General features: G+C 48.5%; 2 protein-coding genes across 3 annotated transcripts in view; one reads left to right on the top strand and one right to left on the bottom strand.

The window, feature by feature from the left end:
- The window catches only part of Nhsl2 (NHS like 2), a 241,599-nt gene extending 218,356 nt beyond the window's left edge, over positions 1-23,243 (top strand). Inside the window, exons 2-8 of one of the 2 annotated variants that reach the window (XM_029534025.1) lie at positions 4,697-4,852; positions 6,718-6,845; positions 7,141-7,333; positions 9,707-9,838; positions 11,001-13,316; positions 15,174-15,306; positions 16,093-23,243. In XM_029534025.1, the coding sequence (XP_029389885.1) occupies positions 4,697-4,852; positions 6,718-6,845; positions 7,141-7,333; positions 9,707-9,838; positions 11,001-13,316; positions 15,174-15,306; positions 16,093-16,411 (3,377 nt within the window). In that variant the 3' untranslated portion in view covers positions 16,412-23,243. The remainder of the gene's footprint in view (positions 1-4,696; positions 4,853-6,717; positions 6,846-7,140; positions 7,334-9,706; positions 9,839-11,000; positions 13,317-15,173; positions 15,307-16,092) is intronic. The other variant, XM_029534026.1, reaches the window with a different exon arrangement.
- Rtl5 (retrotransposon Gag like 5) lies at positions 1,361-4,669 on the bottom strand. Its single transcript, XM_021188141.2, has one exon. It carries the CDS (start codon positions 4,235-4,237, stop codon positions 2,423-2,425), a length of 1,815 nt encoding a protein of 604 aa, XP_021043800.1. The 5' UTR covers positions 4,238-4,669; the 3' UTR covers positions 1,361-2,422.
- Positions 23,244-23,998: the final 755 nt, after the last annotated feature.

A 23,998-nucleotide genomic window follows, 5' to 3' on the forward strand; every position in this document is an offset into this window, starting at 1 on the left:
TTTCTCTGGAGCCTCCGGGTGTATTTGGATCACCCTTGTACCCTGCATGCATCCCCACCCCCACCCCCACCCCTACCCACCTCAACCCAAGGAGGCACTCAGAGCTTCGGACAGCTCCTGTAGCTGTCACATCACAACAAATATTGAAGAACTGGGAAAGANGGGAAAAGGTTAAAGGAAGTTCAAAGCCCCTCTGCCCCCAAGAGGCCCACAGGCCAGTTTAGTGCTCATGTGCTCGACCTCCCTGGTCGGGGCTACAAGCATTCAGAGGAAGAAGCACCATGGAGACAGGCAAAGCCTGTGTGTGCCAAGGGGGGCGTCTCTGGAATCTGAGGTACAAGACACCTGCTTTTTTGCGCTTCTCCACAAGGACACAGGCAGTGTGACCAGTATGAGGCGTCAGCAGACAGGGTCCATAGCTTCGAGGAATAGAGTTTTCCCTTCTGGAATTCTCGCTTGAGGAAATAAGCTGAAAAAGAGACACAAAACAAAGTCTTCACATGGTTCCCTGTCCGCCTGCCCTGGTAGGAATGGGCACTCCAGACAACTGAAATGTCTAACAACTGACTCAGGAAGGTGAAATGATTCTGCGTCACACAGACAGCCATTTTCAGGCCTGCTGCTGGCCCTCCAGCAGGATGACCTCACCTTGGAGAAAGAAAGAAAATGCTGCCTCTGTGTGGTGAGGTTCTGAATGGTCGGGAGGAAGCTATTTGTCCTTCCGGCTTTCTCTACTTCCCAAATTTCCCAGAATGACTATACATTCTCTACTTCCCAAATTTCCCAGAATGACTATACATTAACTTCTCTCTTTGGGGGAAAGCATCATAAAAGGTGGCTGCAGGCTATAGGAACCCCCAATTTGACTGATCTTCAGGCTAAGAACCTGAAGTGCTAAACAAAAAGGCCCCTTACCTCTTGCTGACGAATAGAGATCTCACCGTTAACCAGTCTGAGGACTAGGTCTGTCTAGGATTCCTCTTCCTCGAGTTCCTTCTCTGGTCTTAATTTCCAACACCAGGGCTGGGTTCGCATCTTCAGACTCCAGTAAGGAAGAGACAGCATTTGCTGCTTTCTTCCTGCTGACCACGGACACTTGGGCTCCATTTTGCCCAGCTGCTAGGCACCGAGCAGCAAAGTTCAATGTCCAGGAACAACTTGGGCCAGCAGTGAACCAGGCTGTCATTTTGTGGCAAGAACTGACATAATACCTGTGTACTTTCCACTGCAGAAACAGTATTTTTCTGGACCCAAAAAGTGAACAGCAGGTCTTTTGACTAGGGGCACCTGAGTTTGTGCCCAAGAAGCCCCAGGAGTGTGTAGGAGGCAGTCACCTCTTAAGCCACACTGGTTAACAACAGGCCTGGGAGAGGTTTGCCCCTCAGGTGAGAGCCATGGGGGTGTTGGGCAGCAACACTGCAATGAGTCCAGTCTCTGCAGAGCCAGCCCTGTTTTCTCCTTTCAGAAGTGAGGACCCCTTAGAGTCAGAGGGGCTTAAAGAGTGGGCCAGCAAGGCCACCTCCACAGCCTAGGGGACACAGTCTCCTCAGAGGCCTCTGGCTGGGGCTGCAGTCTTAAAGCCTAGCCAGGAGAAGAGGGCCCTGTTCCTAAAGCAAGAGTCACTCCTTAGGATGTCAAACTGAACTGCAGTGCTCCCGCCACCTCTGCATCCCCTCCCTCTAATGCCAGTCCTGTAGGCAACATGAAGGTGGAAGTAGCCAAAGTCTGTGCAGAGGTCCTGAGGCAGGAGTCTGAGGGAAGGTAAACCCCAGCACTCAAAGTGAGGTCCGTTTGTCCGCCATCCCCCCCGCAAAGAGAGTAAACCTCAGTCAAGCTGTCCATTGCACACGTGACTTTGCAGGTTCTCACTGCGCTAGGTGTAGGTTCCCCTTTCAGGCCCTTCTGCTGGAAATATGGTGAGTATGTATTTCTTGGTGTCATCCTGCTCGTGGTCTAGTAATGGCCTCAGGGCATTAAGAGTTTAGATCTAATGCCTTTAGATCATTGGTTGGGGCAGATCACTCAGGCATTGGGGTGAAGTCAGGATAACACTGTAGAACACAGGGCAAAGAAGCACAGGAGAGGCGAAGATTGGGGACAACTAGAGTTGGAGACAAAGGTGACCAGTGCCATTTACAAGAACAGGCCAAGAGACTTGCTTTGCAACTTTGTGCGAGGACTGAGCAGAGTACACAGCAAGAGGACTGTTGAGTCCTGACCTTCCCTTTCCTGGATGGCCCTGGTTGGGCACTTTTCACTCTTCTGGTTGTGGTTGCGAAACAATCTGGAATTCTGCAGGTCTTCCTCCGGTCTGGAGCTTTCGTACGGACTGGTCAGTAGATGGGGCACGTACAGCAGCAATAGCAGAGGCAAGGGAAGCGGTGGAAGGGTGTGTTCCCCGTGGCCAACTCACCTCCAGTATTCACACTCGAATTCGACCTTGAGTAGCTCGGTGGCCCCCCTGCCTAGGAGTGAGGCAGAAGAGCACTGAGGGACGCCTTCGCATTTGGCGTTGCCCCAAGCGACCTGCATGGCGAATCAGTGGTGGTGAGCTGTAGAAGGATGAATTGGTCCCGGGAAGGCCCTCCAGAAGTGGGACTCGATTCTGGTTCCTCTGTCTGCTAGAATGCATTACAGAAGGTGATACCCCCAGGTAATTTTCAGCATGGTAGCCTATGGCAGAGCTAATGGTCTGGGTTGACGTGTCAACAAGGACAGGTTCATCCATCACCATGAGCTCTCCATGTAGGCCATGGTGGTGGGCAGCCAGTGTGTGCACATGTGCATGTATGTGCTCGTGTACATACACGTGCTCGTGCTCTATCTCCTCCCTCTCTTGTTCCTGCTCTGGCTCCAGGACCCTAACGATAACTTCATCGTCTTCTTCATACTTATTCTCATCACTATCCTCATTCTTCATCTCCTCCTCCTTGTCTTCTTCCTCCTCTTCCTCCTCTTCTTCATCCTCCTCGTCGTCTTCATCATCATCCTCAAATTCATAATCCTCATCCTCATCCTCGTCCTCATCCTCCTCATCCTCCATCTCTTCTTCCTCTTTCCTCATCTCCTCCTCTTCCTCCCTCATGTCTTGTGGGAAAGTGGTCATGAGCTGCCTCTGGTCCTTCAGATAAAGCCTGTACCCGCCTGCCTCTTCACCCTCACCCTCATTTTCACTGTAGAACTCCACACCTTCATTTTCATCCTCATTAGGAATTAGTGCAAAGGGGCAGCAGCTATTTTGAACTCCAGGGAGTGAGACTGTCTTGGGGACACGCACTCTCCTTTCTATCTTGATACACTCAAGAATCAGCTCATCCAGGTCTGCCACTTCAGTTGACCATAAGAGTTCCTTTCGAAAAAAATCCGACAAGCCTTTGAGAAATTGGTTTTGGAGGCGACAGTCATCCCAAGACAAGAACTGGGCCAAGAACTGAAAAGCATCTGCATAGCTGCCCAGGGTACAATTTCCCTGCTTGAGCTTGCGTATGGCCTTTTTAGCCACGCGTGAGGGGATGGGGCCACAGAATTCCTTACGGATTTCATCCAGGAAGCGCGGGAAGTTGGCATGCAAGGAGCTTCCTTCCTGGGTGACTGAGATAGCCCATTCTCTCGCTTCCCCTGTGAAAAAGGAGATCACAAATGCCACCCGTTCCGCGCCCCCAGGGAAGTGATCCTCGTGATCTGCTATGAAAGTCTCTAGCTGCATCAGAAATTCAGCCAGGTACACTGGGTCGCCTGAAAAGGGTTCTATGTCTGGCCGCTCCAGCGGTGGCAGAAGGAATTCAAAGGTTGGCTCCTTTAACATGGGGGAGTGCAGTTCCGGCTGGGACAGGCTGGGTGACAGAGGAGGGTCACTGGACCCGTCGGGGTTGGTATAGTCCTGGACCACATTAATCAAAAGATCATCTGAGACGTACTCGGGATCTGTGCGTGGAGGAGGCCAGCACAGGAAAGGCATCTCCTCCTCCTCTTCCTCCTCCTCCTCTTCCTCCTCCTCAGGAGTGGGATCAGTCTCATTGAGCAGGAACTCAAAGTTCTCCTCGGCAAGGACCGGCACTATGGGCATGGGCCAGCGGATATAGCTCGAGACATTGCCCCGCAAGGAATTAACCTCGGCCAAGGCTCTTCCGAGCTGCAGGCCCAGCTGGACATTCTCTCCTCGAAGGGCATTTAACTCCTCTCGCAGGGCCACATTCGCCAAGCGGAGGCTATTGAGATTTCCCGCCGCTTCAGACATTGTGACAAGTTCCCGGGGCTTTGAGTGCCCGGCACTTGGCGGTAGGGAGTTATGGGGAGTGCGGGAGGAGGCAGAAATGAGGAGGTGGGCGTGGGAGGAGACCAAAGTGCTGCGACAGGGCGACCCGGCGCAAGCGAGCCCGGGCCACACCCACAGGGGCTCGGTCCGGGACGCGTTACCTCGTGGCAGGGGTCGGAGAGAGCAGGCAGCAGCTCAGGACCTGGAGGCGGCAGGCGCAGGAGAAAGACGAGACGCTGGCAGAGGTGACGCCGACAGAGGCAGGCAGAGTAGGAGGGACGGGACTGCGGCAGGATCTGTCGAGGAAAAATCTTGCAGACAGCGATCCCTCTCGCCTTTTAAGCTCAGCCACGCGCGCCCCCCGCAGGGGCGGGCCTTCGGGAACTGAGGGAGCCCACTGGCTCCCGCGGCTGCGCTCTCACTCACTCTCTCCTTCCCTAGCTGCAGCTAACTCGGGTCGGGAAAATGCGACAGCGACTGCCCACTCGAGGTCGTCATGGCGACAGCCAGTGAACGTGTTCCTCTCCTCGGGCAGGCCCCCGAGTGTAGAGGAACTGCTTCGCGAGGCGCAGCTCAATCTCCAGAGCCTGTTGCAAGGTACTGCGAGGGAGGGGGGGCTGCCTTAGAGGCGGCTGCGCAGCAGGAGGGAGGCAAAGAAGAAACAGGGAGCCGCAAAAGAAAAAGAAAACAGTTCCAAACCATCTCTCTTTTCATCTTCCAGACTGATGATACTAACATTCTGTTTCCAGTGCTGTTGCTCCCTCCCTCCCTTTTTGGTTCAGTAGTCCATAGAGGGAGAAAGGATACAAGCTAAGACAGGGTAGTGGTCAAGCAATTCACAGAGAAGGAAATGGGAGACTCCTTCAATGGGGACCCACATTCCTTCCAGCCTCTCTGTTATATAGCCCATGCCTTGGGATGCTGGCACCAGAAAACAAAGGGGTTTCTCCTTACCTGGACTCCACACACTCTGCTCTTGGAATAACCTCCCAACCACAATGAGCCTCTCCATGTATCTCCCCAAGCTGAGGAGGTAGCTTAGTGGTAGCATGTGCAAGGCCCAAGTTTCTATGTCCAGCACCACACACACACACACACACACACACACACACACACACAAGCCATCTCTTGAACCTTTGAGTTTCTCTTACTACTTGAGTTTTTCAGAGACACTGGACACAGGGCTGGATCCCCCAGGAGGTGCCCAATGGATACGAAATGTACAAAATATCTTATCACTTCTTATATCTCCATGCCAGCATATATTGATCCCAGTGCAGAACAGAAAACATCTGATGGGCCTCCCAAGTGGGATACAGCTGAAACCCCCAACACCCCACAAAGGACAGTAGTGACCTTAGAGAAGCAAGATGCTAAGAGATAACCATGAGCCCTGTGTCTGACAAGGAAGAGCTACCATGCAAGAGGGGGAGGGGAGTGAATGTGCTAGTTTAGCACAGGTAGAATTAGGACCAGGAAGCCGAAAGTCAGAGAGAGAGGTACACCTCCAGACAAAGAAAAACTTTTCCAACATGCCCAGGGGCCACAGTTCAAAGGGAGGAGTGCACTCTTTGGGTGTCTGCCCTGAGACTTAAGAGCACCTGGGGCTTCTGAAGAGGGAATCAGAGCAGAGAGCACAGACATTGCTGCAGCAAATCAGCCCTGAGAGCAGCCTCAGCACCAGATTCAGAGCACACAGAGCCTGGGATGTCCATTCTGACCTCTCACTTTCTGTATGTCATCTAAGCCATGGCTTTGGTCGGGCCCATTCACATCTTACACCTACTTCTGTCATCATGTGTCCGTGAACTTGGCTGTCTTCTATGCCACCACCTTCGGTTTCCTGACTTTTTAGCCTCCCTAGACCTGACCTCACCCACAGCGGAACCAGACCTAGAAAACATCAAGTATGAGTTCTTGCGGCCAGGTACGGTGGGCGGCACAAGCCTCTATGTAATTCCAGCACTCAAGAGGCTGAGGCAGGAGGATCTTGAGTTCAGCCTGGGCTACATGTAAAACTTTGTCTCAAAGACAAAGATAGCAAACGTAAGTTCTTGCAATCCAAGGCAGGGTTCCAGACTGGACTTCTCAGTGTAGTTCTCTTCCGGCTTCATGCACATTGCTCCTGGGCAGTGCTGCAGAGCCTCAGAGAATGGAAATTTAGCAAAGGATGTCCTAGGTGTGGGCTCCCCGTTGAGCGCTTAAGATGGGGAACCACTAAGAGAAAGCATGGTCCCCAAAGCAGCACAGCTTGGATTTACTGACTTTCTTTCTTCCTCTACCCTCATGGTCCTGGAAACCAAACCCTTTTCCATTTCTGAATCCAATGGCCAGGAAATAGCTCAAAGAAGCAATTGAGTCAGCCTGGGCAGCCTAGTGCAGGAGACTGGCTCATGGTCCTCCCCTAGCCTGGCACCTGGCTGAGGCCCCCTAGAGTGTGTCTCCACTATGCTGTCTTTCAGAAGAATATGAGGAACAGTATTCGGAGGCCAGACTTCTGGGGCAGACCTTCCGTTCTTCTGATGAGGCCCCTGAGCCCACTCCCAGCCCAAGGCCCCAGTCTGCCAAGCGGCTGGAGTTTGTATTGATGGTGAGTTGCCTCTGCCCCAACCTGGGAGAGCCAGCGTGCACCCACCGACAGGGGATCTTGAACTGGTTTATGTGACCCCCCTGGAAGCTTCTGTTCATCACTGCTCACTAGCAGGGCTGCCGTGAGGCCCCACTGGGAAGGGTCCTGCACAGTGTGTGCCTATCCAGGCAGCCTGTCCATGCTTTCCTGCCTTCAAGAGGACGCCTCCAGTCATTCTGCCTAAGCAGCCAGCCTATGGGCACCAGCTCCTCACCGCTCAGAAGCACACCCTTTCCATCACCCTCTCTCCCAACAGCCTGCAAAACGGCAGCTGAGCGAGGATGAGACCACGACCCAGGGTGTGAGGGCCCCTGAGGCCTGCCTGAGCCTGTCTACTGCCGACAAGCAAAGTGCCTGGACTGACCCCTTCCCTCTACCCATCCTAAAGGAGAAGCTCTGGCTTCAGCCCTGCTCCACGCAGTCTGACCTTGTGCCAATCAACATCTCTGGTAGAGTTGCTGAACACCACCCGTCTGCTTCCCTTCGTGCAAGCAGCTTATTCTCTCCAAATGCACTGGGTGCTGGGGAGGGAGGGCCACTCTGTCTGCTACTGGCTCATCCTGCACTGTCCAGGTCATGACTCTCCAGGGAGCAGAGGCTTGCCGAAGAGGGGACGGTGGCTGCTCTTCCCTCACCATCCCCTATCTGCACTGCCAATATACCTGATAACCATGTAATAGCAAACAAAGGGTTCTTTATAGGATGTGCCGAACGGGTTGCTGAACATGGGTGTTCTTTTGAGTTTAAATGGAAACAAAGTTTGTAAATTTTGTTTGTTTCGGGTAAAGATGACGTTATAAACCCAAAGCTGGGTCTGGAACATACAAATAATAGACAGAAGGGGAGGGGAAGCAGAGTGCATGTGGTTTAATTGTGGTGTAACATGGGAAGGAGACACAAAAGACACAGGGCAAAGACAGAAAGACTGAAAAGGGGGCCCAGGATGACCCTGAGAACAATGAGAAAGCATTTGCATTTGTCTTAGTTTTTTCCCCATTGCTATGGTAACAGACCCTGACAAAAGGCACTACAAGGGAAAAAAAAAAGTATATATTGGTTCACAGTTCAAGGGGTGGTTCATCAAAGGCAGCTGGAGCTTGACAGCCTTGGTCACATTGGGTCCACAGACATGAAGCAAAGTACCATGAATGCTTGCTGCTGCTTCCCTTTTTCCAGGATCCCCTGCCCAAGGAATGGTCTCATCCACAGTTAGGCTGCCTTTGCTTGTGTATGTTAATCAGGTCCATCCCCACAGGCACACCCAGAGGCACAGCTCCCAGAGATTCTAGATGCCGCCAAGTTGTCAGCACTAGCTAGCTCAGTCTCCAGCTTAGGGACACATGGAACTCCTGCTTAGGAACTCCAGCTTAGGGACACATGGAACTCCTGCTTCCCACTCCAGTGGCTGTAAGGCAAAGAAAGGGTCAGTTATGTCAGGAAACAAGACCTGGGGCCTTATGAAAGCAAGACCTCAATAAGGGACAAGAGGAAGCCTGGAAGTTGGTATGGCCCCTACTGTGCTAGGGAAAGTTGGGGAAAGCAATGGCTCTGTGTGCTCCTTGGGTATGGGGTCATCCGCTGCCCCCAGCGTCATCTTGAAAAGAAGGGGCAGGAAGTAGAGCTCGTGGCCCAGGGAATTTTGCCAAGGGAAGTAAAAACATGATGTGAGACCCACAAAGCAACACTGCTATGCTCTGTCTTAAATGAGTTTCTCCCATGGAGTCATTTGCTGGGAAGGGGCTGCAGTGGTGTGGTATGCTGGGGAGTGGGGTGGGAGGAAGGTCTGCTCGGCCAGCTGTCTAGTGAGAGACAGGGAGGGAGATGGCCTATCTAGCCCCATGGGCCATCACCTCAACCTGACTTTGCCCCCAGCAAACTCCAGAACTAAACACTAACCCAGCACTTTAAGAGAATTAGATAAGCCGGGCGTGGTGGCNCACGCCTTTAATCCCAGCACTCGGGAGGCAGAGGCAGGCGGATTTCTGAGTTCGAGGCTAGCCTGGTCTACAAAGTGAGTTCCAGGACAGCCAAGGCTAAACAGAGAAACCCTGTCTCGAAAAAACCAAAAAAAAAAAAAAAGAAAAAAAAAAGAGAATTAGATAGGGCTCGGTGAACGGAAACTGCCGGTTTGGGTAGTATGTGGCCAGGTAGCTGTAGACCAGACTACCAGGCTGCTTCTTAAATGTTGGACTTAGGAGAAGATGCCATCTTCACCTGGACCTGTGAAGACCTAGAGAAAGGATTGTAGTCACTCTAGGCATGACAGAACATACTTATAATCACATCACTCTGGAGGCAGAGGCAGGGTGATAAGGTCAAGTCCAGACTGAACTCACAAAAGCAATGCCCAGGAGTCCAGACTGCAGCCCAGTGGCAGAGTACTTGCCTGGAACATAGAAGGCTCTAGATGCTATCCACAGCGCCAGAGGAGAAACTTTAATGATCACAATCAAATGCCATGAGGCCAGCACTCTACTCTGCAAGCACTGATGCTCACCCCTGTCCCCTAGGCCCTTCTACCTAGGCCCAGAAAGTTGAATGTTCTGGAGTTAAGGTCATAGAATTTCAAAAGCTACCCAATTTATTTCACCATGGAGCCAGAGTTGAAAAAGCACTGCCCCAGTAAACCTAAGAAGTGCAGGTAAACCAATTGTGTGTGTCCAGCACCAAATTGGGAGGGATGGGGGAAGAAGTGTCACCTGGCTGGATGCTATTCATGTTCATTGCTACTGCCATCATCCCTTCTCTCTACCACAGTCCAGCTTCCACTGTACTGTAAACAGAAACCAGGATGCACCCAAGTGTCTTTATTTTGACTACAGGGCAGCAGTTTGATAGACATGCAAGTTTTCGACACTCGTTGTTTAACACAGAGACAGCCGTGAACCCCAAGTCCACCCTGAGGCGGAGGCGGACCATTATTGGATTCTCTAACTTTTCTCAGCGAGACCAAGGTGACCCCAATAAAGTTGATCCCCGCAAATCTTTTCCCCCCACCCTTCCCACTATTCCTGCCATGTAAGTGGCATTGTGTCAGTAGGGTACTGGAATAATTCTGGGGAGAGGGACTTTGAATATCCTGAGAAAGCCAATGTGGTAATTAAATGGTAACCAAGGGCTTTTAGCAAGACCAGCAATTGAGTTTGGAGAGCAGATATCTTGGGCTAATAAATCCTGAACAATAAATCCTGAACAAAAAAATATCCATTATTGTTTGCCATTATGAATGGAATATAATTTAGATATGAAGTACACACCTTTAATCCCAGCACTCAATACCAGAGGCAGGAGGATTGTCTCCAGTTTAAGACCAGCTTGGTCTCCATGAGTTCTAGGTCAGCCAAGGACTAATAATGAGGTCTTGTCTCAGAAAAAAATGTTGCTATATATGCCAAATTAGATAAATAGGTAAAAGTGGGGAACCATCCATTGACTACAAGTCACTGTAGAAACTGAAGTTATTTGTGTAGTCTGCCTATCATGTGCCTGGGATATAGTCAACATTCAACAAATGCTGACTATTATGAATTATCATATCAGTAAAGTAGTAATAATAGTAATGTTATAACAGTCATAGTTGTGATTATGAGCACACTTTTGGAGACCGGAAGATCTGAATGGTGTGGTCACATCTGTGAGTTATACTAAGTCTTTTATGTTCAAAAGTAAAAAGTGACAGATGCCAGAAATACAGCACTCTGGCAAACTCCAGATTCACCCCTGGGACTGTGAGCCGTGATCTTTAGTCAGTTTAGAAACATTTTTTTTCTCACCTCAGGACTGATAAACCCTGATGTCAGCTTGTTTCGTTAATCCAGTGAGAAAGTATGGGGGAAACCCAAGGTAGCCCTATGTGACACTTCTACTCTGAAAAGAGTCATCAAAGCTGGAAAGCCTTTGGCAGCCATCTGGCCAATTCAAGGGTACCCCGTGACTCACTGTGTGGTGATGGGCAAGAACCCAACTTCCCCCAGCATCCTCATCTGTGAAAAGAACCAAGGAATTCTGACAAAGCTGTTGGCAAATGGTGCTTGGCACAAAGTGGATATTCTTGTCACAAAGCAGCTGATGGGGGAATCCCTTGCTGTACCACTAACGTGTATTTTCCATCCCCAGGTCACAGCAGCAGCCCTGCAGGCAGCCTGGCCCGCTCTGCCACCTCAGACATCAGGCCTGGCCACTCAGCTCCACAAGTTGTTCAGGGAAGGGTTGCTGTTGGGCAGGAAGCTCGGTTCCCAAGTCTCACCTCACCAGGACTGAGACACTCTTCTAGTGAGCCTGGAGACGCTCACCAGGCACGCAGTGGCTCAGACCCTCCTGGCATGGAGAGCATGGCAGTGGTGTACAGTGTCCCCAGTTCTTGCAATGGACCAACAGAGTCAACATTCTCCGCTTCCTGGAAGGGAGATGATTTCACATACATGACCCCAAGTGCCAGCAGCCAGGGCAATCAAGTCAGTGAAAATGGAAAAAACTCTTCCTCGGGGAATTCTTGGGTCCCTCTGAACACACTCCCACCTCTGGTTCCTAAGGAGGCGGCCACACTCTTTGTCACCCGTGATAACCCGGCAGGATGCACTGGGCTACCCAGCTACTCTGAGCACCCCACTCTACGAAGACAGATACCAGAAAGACCTCCCAAGATTGGCCTTCTGGTCCGTGGTACCTCAAGGCTGGAAACAGGCCCAGGTGGGACCAACAGGTTCCGGGAGCGGTCACTGTCTGTGCCCACAGACTCGGGTGTTACCTCAGTGGACTATGACGAAGAACAGAAGACCAGTGAGGCCCGCATCCTGCCTTATGCCAGTACAAGCTCCGAGGGTAGTAACAGTACTGACAACATTGCGGCCCTCAGCACTGAGCAGGAGGCACGGCACCGAAGGCAAAGATCCAAAAGTATTTCACTCAAGAAGGCCAAAAAGAAGCCCTCTCCACCCATGCGAAGTGTCTCACTCGTCAAAGATGAGCCAGCCCTTCCACCAGAAGGCGAATTGGTACTGCCCAAGGACCAAAGGCCCAGGAGCCTTTGCCTCTCCTTGGAACACCAAGGGCACCACCCACCTCACCCAGATGCTCAAGGTCACCCAGCTGTGCCAATGCTCAAAGATCCAGAAGGTACGCAGTTCGCTCACCACTGGTATCTTACTGACTGGAAGTCCGGTGACACCTACCAGTCCTTGTCCAGCTCCAGCACTGCCACCGGCACCACAGTCATTGAGTGCACTCAAGTTCAGGGAAGCTCAGAGTCTCTGGCCTCCCCTTCCACCTCCAGAGCAACGACACCCTCCCAGCTCTCCATTGAGGTGGAAGCCAGGGAAGTAGCCTCCCCTGGGAGGCCCACTGGACTAATGTCCCCTTCCAGTGGTTACTCCAGCCAGTCAGAGACACCCACACCCACTGTCTCCATGTCCTTGACCCTGGGCCACTTACCTCCTCCAAGTGCTAGTGTCAGAATACGTCCAGTGGTACCAGAAAGGAAGTCATCACTGCCCCCAACATCACCAATGGAGAAAATCTGCAAGTCACGGTTATCATTTGACCTACCACTGACCTCTTCAACCACCCTGGATCTGTCGGGGATGAGTATCTCCATCCGCAGCAAAACCAAGGTGAGCCGCCATCACTCTGATACCAATTTTGGGGCCAAACTGGCACAGAAAACTAGTCCAAACCAACCGATCATGCCCATGGTTACTCAGTCTGACCTCCGTTCTGTTCGCCTGAGGTCAGTCAGCAAGTCTGAACCTGAAGACGACATTGAGAGCCCAGATTACACAGAGGAACCTGGTGCAGAGGAAGTCTTCACCTTGCCAGAGAGAAAAGTGAAACCTCCCATAGCTGAGAAACCTCCATTGGCCCGAAGGCCTCCAAGTTTGGTCCACAGGCCACCCTCTCTCCCTGGGGAGTATCCACTAACTTCTCCTACTGTAGCTATGACATCCAGGAGCTCCATTCCACACATGAAGCAGCTTCCCCAAGATAGCTACACAGTGTTGCGGAAACCAAAGTCACCCAGCTTTCCCGGGGAGTCAACGGCGTCCTCCAGCCTTGTCTTCTCACCTCTTGCCAGTTCCTCTGGTGCTTTCTTCTCAGGAACACAGCAACCTCCCCAGGCCAGTGTAGAAGACGGGGGCCCCAAGGTGAGAGCCCTGCCTGAAAGAATTGGCCTCCAGAGCCAGGAAGAAGCTGAGAAAAAGATGACCAAGATTCCACCTCCGGTACCAAAAAAGCCCAGTGTGCTCTACCTGCCTCTCACCTCCCCTGTAGCTCAAATGGATGCCTGCAGGGCAGAGCCAAGGCTGCCTTTCAGCCCCATCATCACCCTGGAGGAAGATGACAAGTGTCCCTCCACTGGTGATGACCAGAAGTCACCTGGTAAAGGGGTGACTTCGACTCTTCACATTGACAGAGAAAAAGAGGCCATCTCTCCAGGTGAGTAAGCTGACTTTTGGCTTTTCCCTTCAGTTGCAAGGAGGGGTGAGGGTGAGGCTGGAGTTCAGAGTCAGAGCAAAAGTCCCAGTGTGACCGAATCAGTACGGGGCACATCTAGAGGGTTTGGATTAACTCTGCAAAGGAACTGCTGCTTGGCCTTACGGTCCTAGGGATCAGGACTGACCCAGGACAGATCTCCAAGGCTAAGTCTGGACAATCTACCCTTGAGTTGGGCATTACATTAGCACACTGGAACTTCCAGACTCCATCTGCCAAGCCAGGTATGCAGTCCCTGCCCTAGGAGTCCAGCTCACTAGACAGTAGTTTAGATTAATGCACAGGATTCAGTACTCTGTAAGACCAAGTTCAAGTGCCCTGGAAGGCTTGCAGGATTCTAAAATGATGTGCTGTGTTATCATCATCTGCATCCTTTTTAGAGTCTCTTAGAAGAAAGGGCACAGTCTTCCTTAAATGATTTGATTCTAAGTCTTCCTCTACCCATAAGACTAGGCTAGTTAATGATTCTCCATTTTGGTTGATGTTGTTTCTGTAGGCTTTTGTTTTAATTGTAAGATACATACAACAACACTTAACATTTTAACCATTTGGGGGAGGGAGGGCACAGGTTGTGTTAAGTGTCTTCTGCTACCACTCTTTACCATATTTTTGAGACAGAGTCTCTTACAGAACCCAGAGCTTATTTATTGGCCAGACTGGCTGGCCAGAAAGTTCGGGGCATCCAGCTGTTTCAACAGACCCAGATCTGGATCACTAGGATCACAGACATGCGCAATGGTGTCTGGCTTTGACATGAGTGTCGGGGATGTGAACCCAGGCCACCTTCCTGGCTCCAACCCCTCCTTTTTGGAGACAGAGTTTTCACCCTGTTACTTAGCTTGGCCTGGAAGTCACAATTCTACCTCAGCCTCTCAAGTGCCACCACCCCTGGCTTAATTTCAGCCATTTTTACCTATGCAGTTCATTAGCAGTTAAGAACATTCATGTTGAGTTAACCATCTCTAGAATGTCTTTTATCTTAAAACGTGAAGGTCTAGATCCTTGAAACAACTCTCCCTTTCTTCCCTCCTCCCCTGTAGACCACAGTTCTACTTTTCAGGCCTATAGATTTGACTGTTCTGGATGCTGAGTGGAATCACGGATTTGACTTTCTTTGTGACTTGCTTATTTTTATTAATGCCCTCAAGGCTCAATGATGGGCTTCTCATCATTTTTAAACCCTTAATACTGAACATCAAAATCTCATGACCTTCTTTAAGCAGATTTAGGTTTCCAGTATAAGTTAATCACTGCGCTGAAAGCAAGTGAGCATGTCAAAGCCACGGGTTATTTTCACATATGCTTCCTCCAACTCCACAGGCTCCATCCGACTCAAACAGGTCCCATCCCCCGCCCCCCACTGGGTGAGGATAATTGCTTTACCCTGCTCTCGGTATCTTGAGTTTTTTAATTATGTATTTATAACAAGGGGGGCTGGGGAATATAGCTCAGTACCAGAGAGCTTATCTAGTGTCTGCAAGGTCCTGAGTTCTGTCCCCAGCACTATTGTTTTAAATAAGTAAATAAACAAGAAAACATGCTCAGACCACCCGTTTTAATGAAAGCATACATGAGAACAGGGATCTGGACCGGTCTTCACCATGTGGGCATTGAATGGCCTGGGAGTGAATCATTAACCTTCAGATCTTCATGTTCCTCCTCGAAAAAATGGAGACATCAAAAGCCTCTGCCCGGCTGTCCATCCAGAGTTGCTTTGAACATCAAGGGAAATAACGAAATTGTATGTGCTTTGTCCTAGCTATCCTGGTCAAAGTCATTCCTTTTGGTTCTTATGCCTAGGGAGGTCTGTGGAACCGAGTGCTGAAGAGAAAAGTTTAATCAGTGATAAAACAGCCGAATGGATTGCGGAGGAGGAGGATGACGTGTTTGTGGCTTCCCGCACAACTGAAGATTTATTTACTGTGATACACAGGTCAGGATCATTTTCCTTCATTGTAATTGTAATTGCTTTCCCCTTCTCTACTTGAAGAAAAACTGCTGCCTCTGAGCAGCCATTAGAATTGCAAGTGAACATTAAGTCCAGGTACCTACATTTGTAAGCAGACTGGGGCCTCACATCTCAAATTCACTGATGTCTTTGAGTGAAGGGGAGGAGGGGAGGACCAGGTGCTGAGAGAGGCCCCTCGTCTCCTAGCAACTGCTTGGCCTATTGTGTCTCCATCTGCTCCCTCACAGCTCTGTCTGCAGTCAGAGACATTTAACCCTTCACAGAATTCCTTGTACCACAGAATTCTATCTCAAGGTGACATGGAGCCCTGGGCTGAATATGAGAGCAGGGACTTAGGCAGAGGGGGATCAGGGGTGGGCACAGGGGCATGACACAGGGGTCTGCAAGCCCAGTTAAGGGTGTGGAGCACCAGTTCAAACCAGTTCCAAAAGCCTCTGGCTGTCTTGATTCATTCACTGAGCTACTGGCCTTACCTCCTTTGAGTTTGTCCTTGATCTCAGAACTAATAAGGACTGAACCTGTAGCATCGGGCAAGAGATTGCAGTTGTGAGCATTGAAAAGCATGTGGAGAACACAGGGCCCTGAAAGGGACCTGGGAGCTAAGAGGTGAGGAATAGCTGATCAGCACAGGGCTGGCTGTCATATGCATATTGTTGAGCACATCCCTCGCTGGCAATTTTTCAAAGCTTTGCTGGCTTTCTGCTCCCCAAATTCTCTGAACTCCTTCAGACGAGTCTTTCTCTCCTTTAGGTCCAAAAGAAAGCTACTGGGCTGGAAAGAGCCTGGGGAGGGCTTCTCCAGCAAAGCCAGCTCCCATTCACCAGTGAAGAATACAGCTGATTCTCCCACCGGTGAGGCTGCTGCTGCCCCAGGGCCAAGTAGCAGTGCCTGCCTAGATGCTGGTAGAAATGATGATTTCAAGGCCTTGCTCCAGAAGAAGGGAAGTAAGGCAACTCCCAGGACCCGCCCCTCAGCGGCCGAGCTGCTGAAGACCACTAACCCGCTAGCTCGAAGGATTATTGCACAGTTCTCAAAAGACTACGAACCCACTGACAACCCCAGTACCTAAGTCCTGCTTCTTACTTCCTAGACCTGAGTAGTGAAGGAGGAAGAGAGAGGGCTTTAGAAAGGAACCAACCACAGGAATGACAAAAGAATCGATGTCTTTGATGTTAACTCACACTCTGAACAGCAGAGAGGACAGCACAACAATGGAGCTCACCTGGCACTCGGATAGGCTTCAGACCGTCCGCATATCCATTCTGCCATCCTTGCCATGACTGAACATCGGAGTCCTACTTCTCGTCTCCAGCCCTGTGCACTAAGAGAGCCTCAGATTGGAGAGCCACCTTTTTCAATGTCCTAGCGTCTTTGTCCATTGGCTCCTGTCACTGAGGGGCACAGTAGGGAGAACAGATTGGGAACTTCCAAGCCAGGCCTGGGGATGGAGGGTACCAGTTCCCACTGTTGATTATCTACTTTCTTGAAGAGATCTTGATGGCCCTTTGTGAAGACACAGAAAGACACCGAGGCCTCATCAACCACAGTGTGACTTTCCTCCAGAGAGAGTTCTGTAGGCATGGGGTTGATTGGATGGCTTTTGTGGTGCAAAATATGAATGTGACTCTACCAAAACTTCATGCCTTTTTCAGTTTGATTGTCTATGCGGAGATCAGGGTGATGAGTTTTAATAAACTTCTAGGACCTCCCCCCCCCATTAGCTAATGAACCAAGCTCAGCAAACGAATGGGACATGTGTTCACTCACGTCTAGCCAAGGTAACTCGCATGCACGCCTTGAGGTCTCTCGAGTGTCTAGCAACATGGGTAGCCAGGATCTGTGCCCAGCTCATGCTGTGTACTCCAAGAACTCTCATTTCATTTGCATGTAACATTCATTTTACAGGAAGTACGTAGGTAAAGGACCGACATCATGGAAGGCTCCAGGAGTGGAAAGTAAGTGTATCTTGTCCCGATACCATCTGATTCAGATTGTGCTTTTTGTGGTTGCTTGGATTTTGTTTAAAGGAAGTCTGACTCTTTCAAAAGTCAAGAACCTGTATACTGAAAAAAAGATCTACTCAAAAATCAAAAGGGTACCCTTGCTATGGCCTACTTTTTGCCATCTAGGTACTGCTATTTGGCCAACTTTTAGTTAGCTGTGGTGGAAGACAGCAGATGCGGAAAGACTTCCAGAACAACCACAATGACCCCTTCTTTTCCAAAGTCATCAAGCACTGGCCATTCCTGTCAACTCAATTTTGTAAGCAGAACAAGAGCTCCTGATACCAGATACCTTCAATATACCTGGTTTCTGGGGGGCTAGGGATAAGATAGACAAAACATTGAGCAGAGAAACCGTGCTTGTCTGTGTTGGAAAGTTCACGGTCTTCTGGTCCCAAGGGGGCCAGAAGGAAATGAACTTGTGGCATGCTTTGCAAAAACAAACAAACAAACAACAAAAACGGTTCCCTGCCCCCTTCCTCCTGTACCCCTGCCCCCTGCGCCTCTGCCCTTCCAGATTCCTTGCTCACTCTCCTGGAGGGTGCAGCAAGAGGCCAGAAACAAACAGATCTCCATGTTGACAATCCTTATCAATGAGAAGCAAGCTCTTAGCTCAACTGCCCACACTCCAGCAAGGCAACGTGGCTGAAACTGAAATAAAACTCCACTGAGTGCTGAGAAGACGCGGGCCCCTAGCATGGAAGCCCTAGACTGAAATCCTTGGTTGGGTTGGTCTAATTCTGAATTCTAGACAAATGAAAATAGGTCAAGCTCACCAACTGTCTTCTAGCACTTCTCTCAGACTTAAGGGAAAAAATGGTCTCTTAAATAATAGGACAGTTCTGAGAAACTATAATTGTTTTGGAAGTGTTTAAGACATTTGACATGAAGATCTTAACCAAGTTTCATAAGTTTTGACTGAATTGAAATAAGAGTCAGGCAGGAATGTGGTATGCAGTTTTGATCCCAGCACCTGGAAGATGGAGCCAGGCAGATCTCTGTGAGGTTGAGGCCAGCCTGATCTACATAGCTAGCTCCAGGCTGCCGAGGCTACATAGTGAGATCTGGACTTCAGTCTTGGCCTTAGTTTATATAGAAGTATCACAGCTGACCTGAACTCAGAACTCCAAAAGACAGAGGCATTTTCCTCTGTAAGGAAATGAAGGAGCGGATGCCCATGCTTGTGTCTAAAAGAAGCAAAAGGCTCCCTGGCTCTGTCCTTCAGAAGCATCGTGAGTTGTTGAACGTGTGAGCACATGGGACTCTGTATAGGGCTTGCTACTTTTGCTGATTTTTTTTTTTTTTTTTTGCGAGTGTCTTGTTTGTTCCTTCTCATGGGTTTTGCCTCTCCCCTCACCTTGCTACCTCTGGAGGTGTCCCCCCCCCAAAAAAAAAGATTGTAAAACTGAATGCTTAGACCGCTTGAGGTGGTTTCAGTCGCCTGAACCCTTGTTTTCCTCTGCAAAACTCTGTGGGCCTGGGATGTTTAGAACATTTCTGCATCACTTTGACCCTCAGAAACCCATTAGCACAAGAGAGTTTGGGGCAGAGACTTCACAGCCAGAGAAAAGACTTGGGCCTGGGAATGTCCATTCAGTGCTTGCAGGAGTGGACCTAGTCCTAAAGAAACCAGATTATTGGGGGAAAAGAATCTACCACTCATTGATCAGCACACCACCAAACATCTTTCTAATACTTAACCTTCTCTTATCCTTAACATCATAAATAACCAACTCTCTTCCCTGGGTACAATGTGTGCTGCCTGTGAGGCTGGGGAAGAGGTGAAGAGAAACCCGTTTCAGGGAGGTTCTCTGGGACGTTGCTTCCAGAGTTATCTCTGTAGGTGGCGTACTCAGTAAGTTGGAGGGACCTCAAGTTGGCCCCAGGTAGTCAGCCTCTGCTTCAAGCTATTTGTATTCCCTCCCCTGTTTTCCTCTAGCTCCAATCTTTAGTACTAGGTGGCTCTGTTAGAGTGAATATAGTCAAGGGTTGCCGAGACAACCCCCCCACCCCCACCCCCGAGATGCAGTTAATGCGTTGCACTTGGTGGGTATTGATTCGTGGTTCAAATGTGAGTGATGGAGGGCAGGCTAGTCTTAGTACAAAGGCTGACTTTGCTTGTGTTTCCTCCCCTTTGCCTGTACTCCTGGCCTGCATGGGCCTCCAACTTGTCCTCCAGTCCTAACACCCATGAACTGCACTGGTACCAATGGCTCAACCACAAAGGAGTCAAGGCTATGGGCAGCCAATCCATTCCCGTTAGCTTCATGACCCCAAGGTTAAAGTTCTGCCAACGAGCATTCTGCCTGACATCTACTTTATCTAGACAACCCAGATCCGGTTGTCTCTGTAACTTGTCACTCTGAGCAGATCTACCCATGCACCTGTCCACCCCTTCTCCTCACCTTTGAACCAATCAGGAAAAAAAAAAAAAAAAGACTAGTTATTAATCACTCAGTGCTCTGTTGCTCACTGCTCCGCCCTCTATGTTAGCCAAGTCTGTGGCACAATGGTGAGCTTTTCCTTTGCTATGATTTGCCAGGGCCAGGACTAGGGTGAGGCGATTGGGGAGACGCCCACTCTCAAGGCCCCACCAGTGCCTTACCCTTGCCTTGGCCCTGCGATTTGCACTCTGTAAAGTTGTATCGGTTACTCTTCCTGAGTGGAGTTGTGATTTGGGGGGCAGGTCCTGCACCAAATATTTCTTTGCTGTTTCTCCATTTGTTGCCAGAAGCCTTTGTATGCCTAAGCATTAGAGAGAATCTTAAGTATTATCACAAGCATGTCTAAATGGCCTGCTCCAGCTGGCAAATGAGCACCCCCGTCAGGAGGAACACTATGGCCGGAACCCTTTGACAGTCAGTTGGAGGTCTGCCCCTGCGACCTTCTGTCTGTTCTTTCTGCTTCATTCTCCCTTGTAGTCCTTGTGGCCCAGCACCGATTCTCCTCAGTGCCTCCTACTTTTGTTCTCCTCCTAAGAAGAAAACATGCTCTCAGGAAAGGGATGAATTCATTTGCTTTGAGACCGAATGGGGAGGCTTAATGCTACCTTTTCTGAGGGCTGCTTGCATTTGAACAGGGGAACAGCCTTAAGCCAAAGGAATGAAGTTCTTGCAGAATGTTAGGCATCAACTACTTGTACAAGTTCTTTTTCACCATGGAAAGACCACACTCCCTGACGGCTGATTCCGGAGCATAGGAAACACCGTTTTCTCCTGGAATCATCGTAGTTAGTAGCTGATGGTCAATTATCTAGCTAATAACCCTGTGCTGTTTTCCTACAAGGGACTCTGAGATAAAGCTACTTAAAAGCCTCTGAGAAGGCCTGTATCAATCATTCATATTGTACATTAACATGTTTGTGGAAATGGGATTAATATTACTTGCCGTTTAGGTAAAAGACACAAAAGATTTAAGGAGTTTGTGAAGTGTGTCCTGTTTGTGCAAGGTGACTGTCGAATTCGTTTCTTACTGATGTCAGTCGTCCAATATCAGTGGTGGTTATTGAATTGGTTGGAGGTACAGTTCCTAAGCACAGGCCTCCACTCCCCTCCTGCCATTTTGTCTCTGTTTTGTGCTATGACTCCGCCTTGGTGTGAGAATGAGACCTTATCTAAACCAGAGCCCCCAGTCCCTTCAATGCCTTTGCATGTATTTCAGCTATAAGTGACCAAGATAGTAAGAATTTAAAAGGACAAGAGAGTGGGAAAGAGGTACAAAATAGTGCCTTTGTCAAAGGTCAACAAAAAAAAACCAGTACGATGATTTTTAAATTACACAAAAGAAGCCAACTCGAATTATTTTAAAATACTTTGAAATCAACTTCTGGAGGACTATGGTGGTGAGTGGTTTTTAGACACATGATGGAGGCACTTTAATAAGTTTAGCAAAAAGAAATTTGCCTAGTAAGGATTCTGTGAAATAAGTATATACTTTTGTTCAGTAAAGGCCCAAATTTAGGCCACTGGTTCTCAAAGTATGATCTTGGAACCATCAAGAGCAACATATGAGAGAGAAGAAGGGGGAGGAGAGGGAAAGAGTGAGGGGAGAGGGGGAGAGGGAGAGAGAGAGAGAGAGAGAGAGAGAGAGAGAGAGAGATTACTCCTTTAAGCCCCCCAAATTACCAGAGCCACGCCTCTCCAACAAGTTACCAGTCTTTCCTACTGTTACAGTTACCAGTCTCTGGCAAAGAGGCGTGTGTATCATCTTGGTCAGCTACACGTTTGCTCAATGTTAAGAAATTGCCAGCTTGAATAGGGCCCATCTGTCCTGGACTGGTTTTTGAAATAATAATAACAACAACAACAAAGGGGACAGTGGTGGCTGCAGTGGTTCTGTTTGATATTATCAGCCCTTAAAAATATGTCCTAACTTTGGTGACTCTTCTGCAGGAGGGCTCCAGCAGATTTGATTTTTTTTTTTTGAGGTTCTGCTTAATGTAAGAAATGTGGCATTTGATAGTATTGACTCCCCCACACACAGGAAATCAAATGAACACCAGAACCAGAACAGCCAGTTAACCCCCCTCAGCCTCTTCGAACTGCTAAGCTTTATAGAATTATTCCGTATGTGGTCTTGAGATTTTCTATGTCCAGTTTTATAAGATGTTGTTCTGCATGCAAACACAACATTGTAGTCACCATACCAGTCACCTCAAAGCCATTCCTCCTCCATATGTGTGCTGGTGAAGAAATACCAACATGTGTGTTCTAATGTTTTATGATCAGCTGTAAATTACATTTTCATTAATTTTTAAATGAGATATATTTACTCTGGCTAGCAGTTAAAATTTTATTCTTTTTATTATCTTTCATTGCTACTTTTTTCTACTGACTCCAAGGTTTACTTTGGGGGTGGGTGGGATTTCTTATTTCTAGATTGATATAATTCTCTTATTTCTATATTTATCTATAATCACAGAGTGTAAGAGCTGAAAGGGACCAACCTCCCTCGTTTCATAGAAGAAACTAAGGCCCAGAAGGGTCAAGTGGCTCACTAAAGGTCACACAATGAGTCTGAGGCAGGGCCCAGCATCAATTCTAGGTCCCTGGTCTCTGGGATGAATGTCTTGTCATTTAAAGCACTATATTTATGAAGGACCCATAACTGGCTTCTACTTGTCTGACTCATTAATTTCCCGGGTATTTCAGTGAAAAAAAAATTCTATATGCTTTAAGGGAACATGCGCAAGCGTTCTTTAGTTTATGAATCCAAAGAAAATCTGGTTTTTAGTTTAGAAACGCATCTCCCTCCATGTTTGCTATCTGTGCCCTACTTCGTACAGGGGATGTTTTTCCTAAAAGCTATGTAGAAAAATGGATTTATATAGAATAAATTTCATTTTTAGTGGGAAAGCTTCCCTATGTAAGGAAACCTTCTAGGGGCTTCTTTTGGAAAAACAAAACAAAACTTTTCTTGTCATTTGTTCTTTAAGGTCTTTAATTCCTTATTAGTGTGAATTTTTGTACTTGCTGTTTAGTTAAAGTAGGGCAAACCAGTTTTTAGCTTTCCCAGAATTTACTAGAACCTTACCTTCCTCATCTTTTTGTGAAATCTTCAGACTGTGGCATGTTTATGAACTACTCAATTATGTTCTAGAAACTTCACCTCACTTGATATTTTACCAATCCCTGGGCTCAAAATTCCTCCTTGATCTGATCAGATAACAGAGCTCCCTAATCAGTACTCATCTCTACATGTGGTCTCTTTTCCAGAACATTCTTTGCCAGTATTCCTTAGTGTGCTCTTCCTTTAGCCATCTCAGGCCTCCTTCCCTAAATTACACATACCTCACTGTCCTATGGACCAGCAGGCACTATACCTTGACGGTTATGCTAATTTTTTTAGGAATATTTCCAGTTATTTCTATGTTCTCATTCTCCTTGGATCTTCTCTGGCTTCCAGGCTCAATGAACTTCTCTCATCAGAGATTGATGATTTGTTTTGTTTTGTTTTTCCATTGTTTCAGGAAATCAATAAACTTTTTTCTACAAAGGGCCTGGGAGTAACTATTTTAGGTTTTGGGGGGTCACATATGATTTCTGGAACAGATTCTTTTTTTGTGTGTCTGTAGTTGTTTGTTCATTCACTTGCTTTACAACTTTTGGAACATATGAAAACCATTCCCAACTCACAGACCATGAAAGGCTGACCCCCTGATCCACACTATCTTTTCTGTGACCAGCTCCATGTGTAAAGTGGGTGAGGGCTAGCACGAAGCCTCAGCATGAACAGGTACCTGCCACCAAGCCTGATGAGATGATCTAAGTTTAAGTAGAACCCACAGGTAGAAGAAGAGCGTCAACTCCCAAAAACTATCCTCTGGCCTCTGCACACGTGCAGACACACAGGCTCACACATATAAATAGATAAATGTACTAATTTACAAAGGTTTTCTTTAAGTGAGTCTTGTACTAAAGGCTGTCGCTAACTGCCATCAGACCATTCTGTCCACATTGGGACAAGTACAGGTCTACATATGATAGTCTTTCTGTGTCCCCTTATCACTCATTCATATATATATATATATATATATATATATATATATATATATATACCTTATTTCCTTGTATGGATCTGTTCCATTCATTTGTCCAAGATTGGGGTAAACTGGTAGGAAAGTTTACTTAGAAATTTTGTCCTGTCCTTGCTCT

Source organism: Mus pahari, chromosome X (genome assembly GCF_900095145.1).
Source record: "Mus pahari chromosome X, PAHARI_EIJ_v1.1, whole genome shotgun sequence".
NCBI lineage: Eukaryota > Metazoa > Chordata > Mammalia > Rodentia > Muridae > Mus > Mus pahari.

Bases quoted from the DNA above. Each gene is read 5' to 3' on its own strand.
- Rtl5 (XM_021188141.2), bottom strand. From the start codon at position 4,237: ATGTCTGAAGCGGCGGGAAATCTCAATAGCCTCCGCTTGGCGAATGTG.